The 18290-nt window shown below is 35.9% G+C and overlaps 1 protein-coding gene across 2 annotated transcripts in view; it reads right to left on the minus strand.

Annotated features, from left to right (window-relative positions):
• The window catches only part of pde1cb (phosphodiesterase 1C, calmodulin-dependent b), a 110237-nt gene that overhangs the window by 82271 nt on the left and 9676 nt on the right, over positions 1-18290 (minus strand). The window contains exons 1-3 of one of the 2 annotated variants that reach the window (XM_044134065.1): positions 14347-14368; positions 5043-5093; positions 3160-3325 (exon numbers count right to left, since the gene is read on the minus strand). In XM_044134065.1, coding sequence (XP_043990000.1) covers positions 3160-3281 — 122 coding nt within the window. In that variant the 5' untranslated portion in view covers positions 3282-3325; positions 5043-5093; positions 14347-14368. Of the gene's footprint in view, positions 1-3159; positions 3326-5042; positions 5094-14346; positions 14369-18290 lie in introns of those variants that run through there. The other variant, XM_044134064.1, reaches the window with a different exon arrangement.

The following is an 18290-nucleotide window of genomic DNA, read 5'->3' on the forward strand; positions in this document are numbered from 1 at the left end:
CTAATACTCAGTCAAACTTTGAAACTGGTTTCAGTGACTGGAAGCACGCAACTGAACGCAAATGCCTAAACTTTAAAAAATCCTTCAGAGGGCAGCACTTTGGACTTACCTGGGTCAGGATATTTTCTGAAAACTACAGTATGCCTGATCTCTTTTTTCCAGAAGATATTGTTTATATCCATGTTCTGTCTGACTGGCAGAGAAGCACTTTTTTGACATTTATTTCCTCCACTATTTACCAAGAACTTTAAAACCAAAGAAAAAGTTTGAGTTTTGATATATTCCACTTGTACTTATATGGACTTGTAAATGCTGGGGATATTTGTATGAATATTGTTTTACTCGCTTTGCTTTGTAAAAGTATATTTGAGCATTGCATTTCTTGCACTCAATCTGTTTTATGTGTTGAAGTCCAGGCAACAATAACTATTCAGTGATTTTTATTTTGTGATGCAAGCATCACATTCTAGTTTCAACCCCAACATGTGGTTTAGTCTTTCTAGAAAAGAGTTCAGAGTTGTTTGTAGTTTGTGACAACTGGCTTATTAAAGTTGTAGGTTGTCAAAACTTACTGTCTGGTCATTTTCTGCTCATCCTCTAAAACAAAACAAACACATACACTGTGTGTATGTGTTTGTTTATATATACACTATATATATATGTACAATATATATATTGTACATATATATATGTACAATATATATATATATATATATATATATATATATATATATATATATATATTTTATTTATTTATTTTTTGACTTTAGCCCAGGGGCCCCCATCCTGACTCCAGCCCAGGGGCCCCCATCCTCCTAAATCCGGCCCTGCGTAGAGCAATGCTAACTGAAAAACACCTCAACTTAAAAAGGCATAAGTAAGAACAAGACACAGCCAAGCAGTCACTTCTTAACTTAAAAAAAAAAAAAAAAAAAAAAAAAGGGCAGCTATTTATCTAAAAGTGTTTCCCTGGAAACATTTATTTTTATTTCATTTATAAGTCAGTTAATGATGTCCTTCCTGCCCGTAACAGATTATCGGATCATCCTTTGCTTACCGTTGAATTATAATTATCACAGAGTGGAGGATGACATTCAGCTACGGTCAAAGAGGTTCCATCATTTTATGGATTACTATTGTTTTCGCAGTCATTTCATCACCTTCTACTATAATCTTGCTATTTGTCACTCAGGTGCAGATCACTCTCACTCTCAATGGATTTATTCTTCATTAACCACAGTTAGCAGGGCCAAAGTCATGAGCTGGCTTTAGTGGGATTTCCGTGACAAAGCAGCAAAGGAATTAAATTACAGCTGAAGGTTGTGATAAAGATTGTGCACTGGAAAATCACCTTTTTATGTTTTTTGTTTTTCATAAGCCAGATGTTCCTTTTCAGCATAAACCTTTTATACGTAAAGTTATCTTAAAGTCATATTTCAAGGTAAATGTACTAATTGTTTTTTTCAATGATAGTTTTTAATTCAATACACTGCAACAGTTTGTGAACAAAATGATCTGTAACACTTCAAAGTGTCAAAAATGCCAAACAAAACAGAGGTCTTTGATCCGACTTATATGACTCCAAAATGTGGGCACCTTTTCATTATCTGCCTGTTCTGCCCTGAACAAGTTTTCTGTTAATTGTTCGTATGTTCAGTCAACAGGAATTGGACATTTCATCAGTTGTGAATTTTGAAAGCTGTCGGAAAATATAGCCACACACCACAGGTGGGTAATGATGCTGCAGAATGAGCTCAGTCTCAGCACTAGCTGTGCGCTAAATAGAAGGGCTGTTTTATTGGGGGCTTTTCTCCCAAGGAATCTGAAAGCCATTTGATCATCTCTAGATCAAATTCTAACATACTCTGAACACAGCTAGACTGGATTACTTTTGCATTATTTGTAGAAATAAAATAAAATATAAGGGGGGAAAAAGGAGTAGCATTTGACCACCTTACAGTGAGAAAGGCATAAAACCACCTGGATGTCAAAATGGGAGGAAATAAATGAGTGAAACTTTTTCCAACAGCTGTTGTGTGATGGGCAAAATGAAAGCCTCCAAGTGTGATTTCTGGATAGGCCTCATATACTTACCTTCTTATTCACCTACCTCTTGTTGGAAATTTTCTACTTCTTGCTTGAGTCATTCTCTTAAAGTCTTTCCCTTTTTCTTGAGTCTTTTTCCATAGTTGTATTGAGCATGGTTTTTGTCACTAAGTGATTCCACTTTTATGAACCTCCTGCCTAAACAATGTTTTAGTTCTGATGTTTTTGTCTCCCACCTACTTTGAGTTCTTCTTCTTCACCCAAATGTTTTATAGCTTGCTTTCCTGCAATGCAGGTGCTTACTTACGCTGATTAAATGTAATCTATAATGATAAGACAAATTTATTGTCTTCATGGATAAATGAGTCATTTCCTCAGAACAGGGTGAGTTTGCTTTTCTGCACAGTTCCTTCTTCTAAGATGTGCTGGTACAGCTTTTAAATAAAAGAACAGGTTGAGACTAGTCAAGTGGAAAATCACTTTCCACATCTTATCACTCTTCTCTGGATCCGAGCTGCACGAGAATACAATGGCCAAAAACAATGCTGCATTTTAAGATTTCAAACAAAAAGGAGGTGAGACTAAAACAGGGTTCCCACAATTTATCATGTACAATTAAAAACCTCTTGTGAAATATAAGGTGTGCTTCAGTATACAGTACTCTGGAAAAGGGCTCTATTTTTGCTACTTGTTGCTTTTGTAATAAACTCCTTAGCAATCAAGGTTAATTGGAGTAACGTCTTAAAAGACAACATTGTTTTGCTAATGCTGGTTTCATGTCCCTGTTATCCAAGTGAAATCAATCATGGCTGAGTCCCCTGAGGTCAGCAGCCATACATAACAATTACCAGCGTATGTGAGACTGAGTCAACAGCGCTAAATGTCAAACACAATGTTTAAGCTTTCACTAATCTAAAAATAAACATTTAAACTGCAGGATGATGCTGAAGTTTAGACACCGGCTTCTCTCCATTCAGTGAAGTACTACTGAAAAAATTATTTGTCAAGTACCCTATAATAGACTGAACATGTCTGTTGAAGTCTCATTGAATCCTCTATGATAATTCACACATAAGAATCTCTCAGTTATGCTACAGGTTGCCAGCAGCAAACCTGATGGCAGTTTTCTCCGTGGCATCTGGTTCGTCTGTTGCTGGAAGGTCGTCGGCCAGAATCTCCTCGGGACTCCGTGGGTCATTCAGGGGGACCTTCTGCTCTTTGCCTTTGATCCCCATTCCCGCCGTGATGGCATTCCACAAAGCACTCTGGGATTTAGAGCCTGCAGAAGAGAGAGAGATAGCTGCATAAAGAGCAACACAAATGATGCTCATGTTTGTTTACCAGCTGGTGGCCCAATACCATCTGGTAAATTAATAATATTAAATGTAGCATACTCCCTGGAAGGATGCAACTTTCAGTCACATACAAATAAAACAGGATCATTCAATTCCTTTGCATTGCTGCCCTCATGTGGATGAATATTGTCAGTGACTGTACACCTTTAAATGAACTCCCCAGCACAGTAGATAGAGCAGTTTAATAAATATTAACCCTTTCATGCATGAATTATGATTCTTCTTGTTAGGATTTTTTTTCCAATTTTGGGAGGGATTTTCTTAGGGCATAAAAAAGGTAGGAAAAAAAATTGCAAAAATAATTAAAATAAAAAAAATATTTGTTTTGTGGTCACTACAGTGGACAGCTATCTAAAAGCCATTTTCTTGTGCTTCTTGTGGATTTTTATGTTATAAATGCACACAGACCACTGAAGTGGACACTAACGCATCCTAAAATACACTATCAACTACTGGCCATCAGCTGCAAATGCAAGAAATTATTTTTGTTAAATCAAATATGGCAGACATGAAAGGGTTAAACACATCAATTTCTTAGAAAATATATTTCTATTGGTAACAATCCAAGTAATCCTGGTGGAGTTGTATGACTGCTGAACTGATACAAACTGAAAAGCTCCTAAGAAGGGTGCTTTTTATTGTAGATAGCATGGAGAAGTATAATTGTGATAATGTAATGAAGATGCATAAGTGTCAGAAAATGTAGGACATTCACACAGAGTCACACAATGGCGTCCCCACCCCCAAACTCCACTGTTTGTGTGGTGTTTAGAGGAAACATTCAATGGCTTTTCCTTTTTGAAACATGCTGCTAAGCATATGCATTGTTTAAATATGCACTTAAACAGTTAAATTTTGGTCCAACATCTTCAAAACCTTTTCACACTCTCTGTTGGTAGTCTTTACTTCTTGGACAATTCTTTGGATAATTGTTTTAACTCCTCTGTTAGAAATATTGCAAGTAGAAGTGATTTAAGGTGAAATTAAAATATTTCCTACTCAAAATGAAAGTTTTGAAAGTTGTCACTTAAACAGTCAGAGGTTAGAGATATGAGTGGGAAGTGATGAAATCAATCTTTTTTGGAAAAATAAGGTTTCTAAGATTGCTAGAGAGTGCTTAGTTCTCAGCCACCACTAGATGTTACATTCACAATGACAGTTCAGGCTGGCACCAATAAGGGATGCGGTTGCCTTCTACTTTTATCTTTGATTTGTGTTCTTACATTTATAAGACTTCGCTAGTTTTTTTTTTTTTTTTTTTTTTCACAATTTCAGGACCAATTCCCTGTGTCATCTAATCTTAATTCCACCACTAGTGGCACAAAAAAGGCTGTACGAACTTTTGTTAGATCACAAACCTAAAATTGCATGTGTCAGTCAGAGACTGTAAATGTATCCCGTGATATATGAAATTTGTCTTGCCAGCAAAGATTTTAAAACCCATGCCAGAGTTTCTGTTTAATGACCTCTAATCTAACTGTTAATGAGGTGGCCATAAATCTGCATCATTAATATCTCATTAGTGGTGGGTAAAATGACCCTTTAATGGTTTGATCTGAATGGTGAATTGATTCAAAATGAATTATTTTAGGGAACTTACTAAAATTGAAGTGAAACTAATGCAGTGCACATTAAACTTACGTGCAAAACTGGCCGGGGGTCTGCAGGCGCTCTCTCCATCTTCATTTGCCACTGATAAAAAATAATGCAAAAAACTGTAAAATCAATACTGAATAAATGCATAAAACATAAAGCCACAGAATCTAAATATTACTTTCATTGTTATTTATTTAATGTTCAGATTAAATAAATTACTTCTTTTATTGTGCGAGTTTTGGTGCTCTCTCAGATTTAAGCATTTAAATTTTCAGTGCAGGTATTATTTTCAATAAGTTCATATTTCTGAAATAAAATTATTGTTTTTTCATCATAGTTAATGAAAAAGGGCTTAAAAACAAAATTCTTGTCTATAAAATGAATTACTGAAATAAACAAACTGGAATAATATTAAAATTTTGCTCTATTTTGGTTATTTTATAAACATCACCATTTTCCAATGCATTTATTTGCATAAAGAAAACTATGCAAAGAACGTTTTGTGCAATGCAAAGCCCCCTGTGAGCTTTGTACCAGTTTCACTGGTTCACAGCTTCACTGTTCAATACCAGTGACACAAACCACTAATAATTTAAATGTTTGTACACTAAATCACTTGAGACTGGCACCATGGTAGTACAGAATCAGAATATCAGAAGCTTCTAAACCCAACATTTGATGTCTCAAAAATCTTGAATACTGCATTGAAACAAACAAAAAGTAATTTTCACACACACACACACACGCACACACACACCTCCGCATACGCCCAACCCTGCATGCACCCTTCCCCCCACACAAAACAACTAAAAACAAATAATTGAAAGATAGTGGTTTATTCAAAGTGACCATGGCCAGGTTTTGCTGTAAATAATCATGGGGAAGGCAGATGTCCAGCGATGACTCATTAACCTTTCCAAGGCCTTAATTAAATTAATAAACACATAAACACGAATCCTCTCGTAGGGGCTGTTCTGTCCGTTCATGTCACTCTATTTACCAAGATCACAGATATGTTCATTTTCACATCATGTAGGTGGTTTACAAATTACTGCATTTATCTTAGTTTTATGTGTACAATATATGTGGTAGAATAGAGCTCTATCTCAAAGTTTTAAATTAAAGTAAAGCTTTTGTGCTCCATCCTCTTTACCATTTGCATCAGATTGTGCTGACATATTTCCAAGATTAGATGAACAGACCATCTGCTCAATCATCCAGTGTCTCTGCTCTCTGTGCTCTGTCTTTTTTCTGTTCAATCATATCGGTATGTCCTACTTGTTCTGTAGTCCTCCATTGTCTTTCACTTCATGGTGGCTATGAGTTTATGAACATCTCCTAAAGAGGATTGTGCATAATATTGGTGAGTCAACATCAACTCAGGTTACCTGGTAGTGAGACGTAAGATCACATGTGGATCATGGCACCAGAGGATGATCTGAAAATTGCTAACAACCCCTTTTTGAATAAGTCTTGCCTGGACACAGGAGGGACACAGAAAAGACTAGACTGTTGTGTGTGTTATGCAATTCACTTTTTGCATTGAATTACTGAAATAAATACTTTTTTATTGATGACATTCTAAGGTATTAGAAATTGTGCACTGCTGTATAAAAAAATTGCCACAAACGGGATTCATGTAGAGAGAGACGAGATCTAATTGCATTCACAGCAGTTACACAAGTACTGAAGTAAACAATAACTGAAATAAAAGTGTTGCTGCACATTAAGTCTGCTCAATTTCTAATTATACTACATTTTGCTGAAAGATAATATTGTGTTGCCAATGAGAAGATGCTAAGGTTAACTAAAAATAACCCAGTCCAAATATTGAGATGGAATATCACAGATTAACAATAATAAACATGTTTCATTTTTTGGTCATTAGACGTTGATAGTAAGAAATACTAAACAATCCTAGTACAAAATTTCCCCAAAGGCAACAAGGAATGTCATCATCCATCATAGATGTAGAATGTAGGAGCTTCATTAGTGCTGTAGTAAGGAACTGTCTAGACACTTCTTCTAAACTCATTTTATCAAATAGTTCCCAAACCTCATTTTTATTAAGGATGTTTTTCTGTGATATTAAGAGAAGATCAAGAGGGAATCACTTTCTCCACCAGCTAATTATACTGAAGAGAATGAATGGAGCTCAGCTGTCTTCTAAATTTATTTTTTATTAACAAGAAGTATTCACATGCATGAAATATCGTTTGATATTTAGCAGTGCATATTCATTTAAACAAATACTGGAAATAATGATTCAACAGGTAGCAATATTGAAGCATTTTGGGTGATGGTCTCCATAATGATTTTTGATGTATAATATTCCAAATGTGAATACGGGGAAGGTGAGAATAACACTTATCAGAGAAATAAATGAAAAAAAACAAAAACTAAACTTAACAAAAGATCAAATTGAAGTAGCATGTATTGTAAAAATCCAGAGAAAATACAATAAAATTTCACAAAGTTATCAAAAACATTTACATTTTCAATTAAGCTTCATTTATCTATTCAACTGTGTTTCACAATGATGGCAATCAGTACGGAGCTCTGATGGTGCAGTTGTTTTTTTTTAATGTTGCAGATTGCTATTTATAGCTTAGCTTTGTGAAAATCAACCTGAATCTGTCTCCAGTTTCAGGATTTTTTCCAACTGAATCTTTTTAAAGCGGCCAGTCAATAAGGTATTTTGATTACAGATAACAAAATATACTTTAGGAATGCAAAAAACAAACAAACAAACAAACAAACAAAAAAGCATCTACTCATTTAAATTATTCATACCCTAAGTCTTATGAGTAAGTGAACAACAGTTTGGGTCACTCATACAATGACAGTATTTTACTTATATTTTTGCTTCATTGAAATGGTAATTGCATACTTTTTAATTTCACATGACTTAATTGAATTCAACTAGCAATGGACCTAAGCTTCCAAAGTGAGAGCCTCTAATCAAAATTGCCTGTTGTGGTTAATTGTTCAAATTCTTGTGGGAGAAGCGTGTCTGGTTACATAACCTCTGAGTTTTAGGGCCATGCTTTGTTAAATTAGCTGTCTTTCTTACTGTTGTACACAGTGTGGATAATTGAAAAGCAATAACATCCAAATGCAAACACCACATGGATGCCAGCATCATGTTGAAAGACATTCTGGACAATGCACTATTATAGAAAGGTATCTGTTTCACCCTTACTTTATGGCACTAATTGTAATAACTGTAATTGTAATTAATTTGTTGTCTCAACGACTGAATGTTGCATTTTGTTGCAGTTTCATTTTTTCCATAATGAAAACCATGTAACAGATGCAAACAGAAACACCAAAAAGTGTTTTAAACACATCAGCTAGAACTCACTGTCCTTGAATGAGTAATGCATATCTCACAACAACTTAGGTCACTTTGTCTCCGCCACAGAAAAGTGTCTTGCTTGGATGGAAGAATTTTCACAGCTCGTGTGGAGAAATAAGATGCTGAATTTGATTCATTTTATGAAGAGTGGGGCTCAGAGGTGAATATGGGAGAAGCTCGACGTTTTTGCACAGGATGAGTTGCACTTGAAAGTGAAAAGGGCCAAATCATCAATCTCACACTTTGCTTCTTACAGTGTTATAAATGAATGTACCTACTGGAGTTACATAACATGAATTAGATTTGTGAAGACCCCTGTTGAAAGGCCACATGGTTGATGTTGGAGGGTTAATGCATGTACTCAGATAGATGTAATTACTAGAATAATGGTTGGTAGGCACTCAGTCAGATGATTTTGTGTAGAAATGTGCACAGTGTGATCTAGAGTCGACCCACATTATCTTTCGTAATAAACTTTCAACAAAATTATTTGACATACAGTAAGGGTAAAAAGAAAACACACCAATTTAAATGCTTGGGTTTTAGGGACTTTCATTTTTTAAGATTGGCATCTTGAGTCTTTCACAATCTCTTCCATTTTGCTTTAATCTTTTAGGAACCTATAACTTATTATATTCAGAAAAAGTAAAATAGTGGTTTGAACCAAAAATATCACAATTGGCCTTTACATTGGTTTTCAATGCATAACCTTACAACACAGAAACAAAGAAACAAACAAACAAAAAGACAAAAAAACTTTTAATTCCCTGCCATGAAAGAAAAATACTGGATTTCTGAGGTTGCTTATTGGGGACATAAAAATATATGTAGCAAGCACTTTTGCTATAAATATATTTGCGGCAAGAAATGTATGTGAGTGAGATGAGTGTAGGCAGACACAAGAGAGCAGATGTCGCCTCACCCATCTAAAAATGTCTTGCCTTTAGAAACACTTTTTGCCCCAGAATTATGTAGAAATATGAATCCCGAATTTTAGGAATGCAACAACCCACAGCTGAGGGGTGAGAACGCAACAAAAGTTATACCGTTGCTAGAACAGATTGCTTAAACAGCCAGACAAGCAGCTATGGATGCTGTTTTGAATCAGAATAGAAAACAGAAAGACGTGAAGCAGAAAGTTGAAATTATGTCTGGATAAAGTAGAGGGCCAAAATTTATTTTCAGTGTTATAAAAGACTCATTACCAGTTATGATGCTTGGTGGAAGCAGTTCCCTCTAAGGATAGTAGAACCAGTTATTAGCTCCAATTACTTTTCCAACATTGGAGCAGATTGAACATGAAGCAATCTTTTAGAAATGTCTTTTGAATTTGACTAGATTATCTTTTTATATAATCCCTTTTTTCATAATTTGAAATAAGTAATATGATGATGCAAAACAAAAGAAATCAGCAAGGTGTTAAATACTTTATCTTTGTAGGCTGTTTGTGCAAATAGTTTCTGAAAATGTACAATCCATATCTGCCACAAACTGTGCAGCACTAACTATTCACAACATTTTAAAATGTCATAAAATGTCACATTGTCATATATGTAATTACACTGCTGTGGGTTCTACCGCTGAACCTATAGGGTCTAGACTTAGAGAAAACAAAAAGAAAGCTGGGAAAATATTGGTCAGAAAACAGAGTGAGACAAGTAGCATCAAGCGAGGAAAAATGTTTTCAATGTCATGAGAAAAAAGTAGATAAAAACAGGATTATGTTCTCACCATGGAAACAGAAGTAAGTGTGTGTATGGTGTCTAACTTCAACACTATGCCCACTAATCTTTGACTCTGTGTCCTTCTGCTTTTAGCTTTCTTTTTTGTTCTTCTTTCCTCACCAAACACAGACAATAAAGCAATAAGTTTCCACTAGAAAGATTATCTAACTGGGTGGGTAAACTAGAACATTCCTTGAATATAATCATGATTGTACAGAAGAGCTGAACTATGCATGATTTTTAATGACCAATTATTGTGTCTCTTTGGAAAACAGGCAACACGACACTTTTAAATGTCTTTTTTTATGGATTTTCAAAGCTGGTTTTTCTGTTGAAGGTCATAAAGACATATAAAAAAAATCTCACAACTCATATTCAAGCTACAGAGATCCAATACTGTGAAAGCGTCAGGGACAGATGTCTGCAAAAGCAAAGAGGAAGCAGGAGCAGCAAACTCGTAATTGAAATGGGTGTGTAGAGACACATTGTGCTTAAATTATGCTTAAATTAATGATACAGTATGTTTACGTTTTCTTGTTTGTTAAATTTTTCAATTCAATTCCAAATTCTAGGCTGTAAATGCATGTTTGTACAAATGCAATGGAACAGAATGTTCCCTTTCATAGACAGTACAATTTCCAAGCTTAAGCTAAAAGTGCCTCATTCATTCTTGCAAAAAAACTTTTATAATTTATAACCTTAATGAGGTGGTGTATGTCAGTAGTGGACAGAGTGTCTGTGAGTGGCCGTTGTTACATTTTCAATTGAAAACAGGTGTTGATTTAGATCTCATCGATTCCATTGTAGTTTGGGTTGTATGATAAGAATTGTTTTACTCTTAACATACAGCTGTCTTCAGCAAGTTTTCTTTCTGTATTGCTCTGTACTTGGCTCAATCCATCAAAAGCATGCCCATGGCATTATGCTGCCACCACCATATATCTCCAGAAGGATTGTGTTTTCAAGGTGACATGCAAATGTTTGTGCACCACAAAACATTTTTAATGTAAGCTTAAAATTTAGATTTGGTCCCATCTGACCAGTGAACTCTTTTTCAATGGTTGTGATAAACTTTGAATGGGATTTATTGTAGCTTTCTTTCAATAACGACTTACTTCTTAGATTAAGGCAAAACTGTAAAGTGATTATGATGACTTGAAGATTGGTAAGAAGCTGCAGTATGTAACTATTACAAAAATAGATTTTTACATAGTCATCAAAACTGTCACTATGTCATGAGAGTACTGTATGAGATGATGAAAATGTGAGCTCCTCTACCTCCTCTCTGTGCTCTTATTGCCATTAGCAGAAATGTGCTGCTCCCAGTCAAAAACAACCAATCAGAACCAGGACTAAGGTTTTATCACTGCTTATCACGTTGTTTTCAAATGTTCATATAAAAACAATTTACATTTTACCTACTAAGGAGTCACTTAGTCTTTACTTAGTATTTATTGTTTCGTGTATGACCATCACTTTAACATACTCAAAAAGCATCTCCACAGTCATTTTTGCCTAACTCAGACTTCCATAAAGGGGCATTAAAAATCAGATGAAAAGAGCAATTATTATTTTGGTATGCTAGAATAACTTTTTCTGCTGGAAGAACTCATGCTGGGGCAACATTTATCAAGAAAGTGACAATGAATCACATGTCAATTGTCTGCTGTTCTTACATCAGCTTTTGATAAAGAAAGACAAAATGGCTTGTTGGTAATTACAACCTAGGGTTTAAGCAGAACAATGCAGTGCTCAAATTTGACACACAAAAAATACTATTCACAAATTATACTTTAGGATGCAAACTAAACAGAACAAAGAGGAAACCAAAAAGAGAGGTGATGTTTTTAAACTGCAAAAAAAAGGGCCTTTAGTGCTGGGCACTCCAAGACAGCAGCTAAAAGGCTAAAATTGCACCTCTCCATATGAGTCTTGTAACATCAGCTACACTAATAAGCCTAAAACATGACAAACCACCTTGCGTGGAATCCACACAGAGGCTGCCAGGTACAGTTCAGGTTCAGAGTTTAATAGAGGAGAAAACAAAACGAGTCAAGATAGGCAATGAGGCAGCAGCGGTTGGGAATCACGCATCAGAGGAGGTGATGCTGTGCAGGCTGAAACCTAAGACCAGTCAGCAATTGATTGTGACACTTGTGGTTCACCATGACAACGACATTGCTCGTCGGAGAGGACTATCATGATACTGAACACGTGTTACTGAGTTGCTTTTTACCTTTAAGAGGATGCAATCATGTAGGAGGAAAATATAATGGCTTTTCTGTGCGATAATAAAATAATTTAGAGCGGCTTTCAATGCCTATACTCTCTGCTTTGCAGACCATGTAACTTTTTTTTATTCCTGTCGGTCTGAAAAAGCTTATCATGAAGATTTGTGCTGCTTGCCTGAGATTAGAGATTGCCATCTACAGTTTCCAGGAAAACTGATCTCAGCAACCTGTGGCCCATAGTTCTTACAAGGTTTTATCACAAAGGGGATTTTCCCGTTAATTCAAATCCCATGTGTTGCATCTGAGACATACTGAGCAGAACAACATGACGAAGTGGAGAAATACAGTGTAATCTAAGTAAAGGTGTTAGAAGTGACAGATTTTCAACATATCCAAGGCATTTACAACTTTACACTCGCCGTTGTGTAACTCATCTTATGTATTGCCAAAAGATGACAGGAGACTATTGTGTAAAAGAAAAACAACGTAGGCAATCTAAACAAACACTGAATGCAAAGTACAGCTTTCCTTTTGAATATTAAAGAAAGTGTTTGTGTTCTCACCAGTTCAGTTATACATAAACTGAAATGCAATTATATATATTTGTATATAATTGCCATACAAGAGATACAAGAGTGCAACTACAAGAAAGCACACATTCACCTGATCTATTACAAACATTAACTCAGTTTGTATGCTTACCATTTCCATTACAGTTAAAGAATAAAACAAATCTGATAACTTAAGAGACTGGCAACTTTATTTAAAGACATAATAATATTTATCTGTTTGTCTGCCTTGCAATTTGACAGGCTGCCTCTGATGTGAAGTGGGACTGTTCCCGATTGTAATCACCAGGGCTCAATGTTCCCAGCATGTTTAAACCTGACTGGTTCTCAAATAATAAGCTGATTCAGCAGTTATTACTTTTGTAGGTTTGTTTTTGATTTAAACCGTACAACATTCACACACTGATGCTTTCATAAACATCCACATACCACTCCACAAATTCAGCCACACTCACTACACAAATGCTAAATTCTTTTGGTTTATTTATCAATTAGGTTAATTCAACAAACACAAAATTGGCAGAGGCAAAATGCAGAATTTATTCATCAATATACTATCATAATAACATAATTTACTATTCTGTTGTCATACTGAAACCATCCCATGTTGTCTTTCAAGCTTCACCCAGTATTTACATCTTATTGGAGTCAAACGTCCCCATAGCAACAATGATACGGGTGTGGCAAAAGTGCAGGCACAGTTTTTAGCCTTATCTGATTTACCTATACCTGAAAGTTAATGTCCCGATAGCGTGCAACAGTAAGCAATAAAGAATTTGACCAGTGGCTTTAAAATGCAGTTTCTTTTGTCAACAAAGGTGAGGCTCATGTCAGAATGTGAACGCACCATTTTTCTTATGATTACCAAACAAAACTGCCTCATGACTAACCAGCATGTCTTGCCTAGCATCACATTTTGTACATGTGTTGTGAAAACAATGGTTCCCCAAACACAGAAAAAGTTGCAAAACTAAATTCAATCTGCTAAGAACAAAAATCATCTGCTGTCGACAGCTTGGAAAATCTTCAAGTTGTTCTATTTACAAAAGGGTTTCATCACTTACTCTTGCGAGAGAGTAAAAAAAAAATTTTTAAAAAGTAAGAGACTAAGTAGCACACAAGTTCATCAACTGTGGTTGTCAAGACAATACAATGAATTCCCAGTGACGTCAGCATTAGTCCTAAGTCCCCTTGTTTCCATGGTGTAATTGCTTTATAGAAGCGAGCACTAACTTCAGCCAGATGAACTAATGTTTCAATTTCTCAGAGACGCACAAATGGGATCTTTCTTTGAACACGTTTAGTTGGTCCTAGATGCCTCATCGCACAGAAGCACAGGATTTCAGGCGCACATGTATTTTGATCCTTATACACACACACACACACACACGCCCACATGCACGCACACTTCTGCACACTGAGATAGCATGTAAACAGTTTCCTCATGCCTTGCATGCTTCTTCTTACCGATGGTGATGTTGAAGCCATCAATGCTGAAGGTGGCACTACGACCCTTCCTAAATCGATGCTTTTTAGAATTAGCCTCCATCACTTCAGCACCCTCGGGTCGCCCTCCCCCTTACCCCCAACTCTCTGTAACCTTGTTCAGCGCTTCTTGTCAGTTGCGTTGTGCTGTTTCACTTCGTTAACGTAACTCCACTCAAGGAGATGAGAGAGGAAAAATGCAGCCCTCTGACTCTGGTTGCTGCTGAGCGCTGGAGGAGAAACTGTCAGACTCTCTCCACTTCTCGCTACAAAAAGCAGAGCGGGAGAATTTCCAGCCCTTCCCTTCCCAGAGTCTTTGTTGTACTAATCTTTTCTCTCCCTTTCGCTCCGTTTTCCTCACACCTCAACAAGCTCATTTCAAGGAGCTTACGGCTCTCTGATTTGTTTTTCCTCCTCTCGGTTTTTCTCCTTCCCTCCCTCCCCGCTCTCTCTCCTCATCACTCTTTCCCAAGAGGTACAGTAGGTGTGTGTGGTGGGTGGTGGTGGTGGTGGAGGTGGTGGGGGTGGTGTTGGTGGTTAGGCAGAGAGGACATCTCTAGAGGTGTTTGAGTGAACGTGACTCCACCTACTGTCAAGAATTTATAGCAAGAGAACAAAAGCTCAGCGAGATAAAAAGGCAAAAGGTTACAGGAGTCTGTTATAGTTTTTCTCAAACAGAAAAAGTAACCTAACCTGATGTGGTGTCATACAGTAAGCAAAGCTGTGGAAGGGTAATAATCTGTGCTTAGTCAGCACTAATCATTAAATCAGTGCCACTGTTTTTTAATTTTTGGCACAGAAATTTGAAGGTCAGTAGAAGCCTACGTGGTATTCATCTGAATGATAAACATTTAACTCTAGTGCAAGGACATATTATACAAAAAAATATATATTTGTTCAGATTTATCATATTCCTACCAATAATTTTTTCCCTCATCTGTTCTGATATGTACAGCAAAAGCGAAAAAGCTCATCATGTTTGCACCATCTGACATTTAGTTATGTCATTTTCCCATGTTTCATTCTCCCCACTGATTGGTATCCGAGTGCTCTTTATGAAGGCTTCTGCCATGACCTTCTCCCAAATTCAATAAAACAAGCCCTTTTAATAAGAAGTGGAAATTAAAATGACAAGGTTTTTCCAGAATCTGAGTTTTTGTTTAGGCACAGTCCACAGCTTCTTGATACATCTGATTCAATCGGCTTGTTCTTGCTGATGAGGTTTGTCAATCTGACTGTAAAGCAATTCGAATCATTTCAAAGAGACTGCTTATCACAGTACCTTTTACGGAAGCGCCTTCATTTTGTGCATTTTGCCCTCATTCTGAGTTTATTCCAACTGAGCAGCTTGGCTAAAAACAGCCACAACCAGTGTAACATGACAAACACAATGTGACAACAAAGCTTGGGGATTTAGAAGCATTATCACATCCCTGTATTTAATAAAGAGCTTGTAAACAATCCTGTTGACTGGACACGATGGATTTACACATCCTAATGGATTTTTTAATCACAAAGAGAGAGCATAATTAGTTAATTATCTTCAGTTTATGTGTTTGTTTTTCATCTGACTTTTAGGTGTGCTAAATTTATGAACCCTTTATTACCCATGACAAGGTGATAAGGCGAGACAGCAGTTTCGCATGTAGTATCGTTACATCAGTTCAGACTCCCACATTGTCAGGCTTTTAGATTAATAATCATGTTGTAGGAATTGAGCGAAATATTTTCTATAACATTATGTTTTGTTTTTGTGACATGCACAGAAGAGGGTTTTATATTTTCTAAGGTAAAATGAATCTTTTGAAGTCTGCAACTGTGTTCAAGTTCTCACAACTCCTGAACTTTTTCAGGTTTTGTGAAGTGAAAGAATTTATTTATTTTTTTAAATTACCTTTAAAAATAAAAATGTGCATCAAACACACCATTCATAGTATTAAACTGTGGGAATGTTCTTTCTTTGTAGGTAGAACAGTACAGTGCAATCTGTTGTAGAAATGTAAAAAAAAAAAAAAAAAAAAAAAAAAAAAAAACGCTCTCCTTCCAAATGTGACCAGAGCTTGAATAATTTTTTCTGAGGAGCAAAGATTTGAAAAAAAATTTTTTAAATTATTTATTATTCTACTTCCATGTCATAATCTTGTTAGACAAACACAAAACATTCCAAATAGATCAAATTTAGGTTTGTGGTTATAACAAGACAAAAGGTGAAAAATGTTCATTGGCTCTGTATGTTTATTGTTTAGAGCTAAGTTACAATAAACGTGAACTAGTTTTTGATCCAACTGAAAGGACCAAAAACATTATTTGGCAAGGGACTTTAGACATCTGTCTCTTTATTGACACTCTGTAGGTCATTCTGGGATTTCCCATACCAAAAGGGTTTTATAGTCCTTCTAGTTCATTTTGGATCTAGATTCCTTTAGTGATGATCCATTTGATTAGTAAATTGACAGCTTCACTTTTCAGCTCTTTCTTCACCTGTATGGAGACCACTATACTGCAAACAATGTCTCAATCTATCTCTCACTCTGTCCCACTATCACAAGACATCGACATACTTGTATTCTCCCACTTGAGGCAGATTGTAATCTAACCTGGATGAAGCAATTGACTCTTCAAGATGAGAATACGGCCAGAGACTTGTAGGGTCCTGAATACAGGGTTCTTACTTTCTTTGCCTGCAAAAACTAGAAAACCCCCCACTTTGCATTACTTTTATATTTCAAGATATGTTTTATGCACTATTCTGCATTTTTGAAAGCTTCAAGGCTTTCTAACATGACATCAACATTATGTGAAAGGAAACCTAAAACATTCCCAGTATAATAATAATGACAAGGTTGTAGAAAATAGTTAGCAAGAAACAACAGCATAAATGACCACATTAAGAATGAGCAACCTGCATTCAAACAATGATAATCTTATCTAAGAAACACAGGGAGGAAACAACCCTTAAACCTTAACTTGTGATATGCCTATGGAATGACAGCAATAAAAGTAATAAATGTATAACTTGTAAGAATTGCGTCAGAGATATTGTCCAAAATGACTCCTAGGAAATTGGTAATTACTAGGACATCAAAGCAAAAATGAGACTATGAAGTTTCAGTCAGCATGATAAACACTCTTAACAACACATCTCATTTCTTCTGAAATGAAGAAACATAGCTCACATATTTCTTCTGTAAGCTATAAAGCCCTTGACGTTCTCTTTTTGTGTCACTCTCTGGCATCTCCCCAGCTTTCAGTTAATTTTGGAGTTAGCAATTTATGAGTATCTAATTTTGAACTCTCTCACTCGAGTCTGAAGCTTTCACATCAAGCAGGCTCCTGTTCAAGGTTATTCTTTGTGTTAATAGGGGCATGTCTGGAATGTGACTGCATTATTATCTTCTCTTGTTTGCAGACTTTGACTAAATGGTTATATTTAGTCTGTAAAACCTCAGGTGTGCCAGCCTTATTAATGGTGTTGCAAAAATAATAAACAGTGTCATTAATAATATTAACATAGCCAGGAATAATGTGTAATATAGAGTTAATATGTATTAAAGTGATGCACTTGATAAAAAACTGTTCCATCCAAAAGCAGGTATTTACGTACATGTGTTGCAGTATGCTCAAACCTGCTCGCTTAATAATGCATTGTAGCGTTAGAGTGGAGATTATATAACTCACTTAACTGAAGAACTGGAGTACTTCTGGTGTTATTTTTATAGTGTTTTAGGTGACAGTGTGGTCTTCTATAACTTTATATTTTGCCTAGTAAAACTTTAAATAGTAGCATTTCAAGCAGCACTGATAAAAGCTTGTGCAGGTACAAAAGCTGAGGTATGTGGAGGGATTCAGTACTTTGTTGCTGAGGTGCTAAAAGCAAATAATTACAATAAATGTCCAGGTTAATAGTAAATGTCCCTGAAGTTCTC

The sequence above is a fragment of the Gambusia affinis genome, linkage group LG12 (genome assembly GCF_019740435.1).
Source record: "Gambusia affinis linkage group LG12, SWU_Gaff_1.0, whole genome shotgun sequence".
Taxonomy (NCBI): domain Eukaryota; kingdom Metazoa; phylum Chordata; class Actinopteri; order Cyprinodontiformes; family Poeciliidae; genus Gambusia; species Gambusia affinis.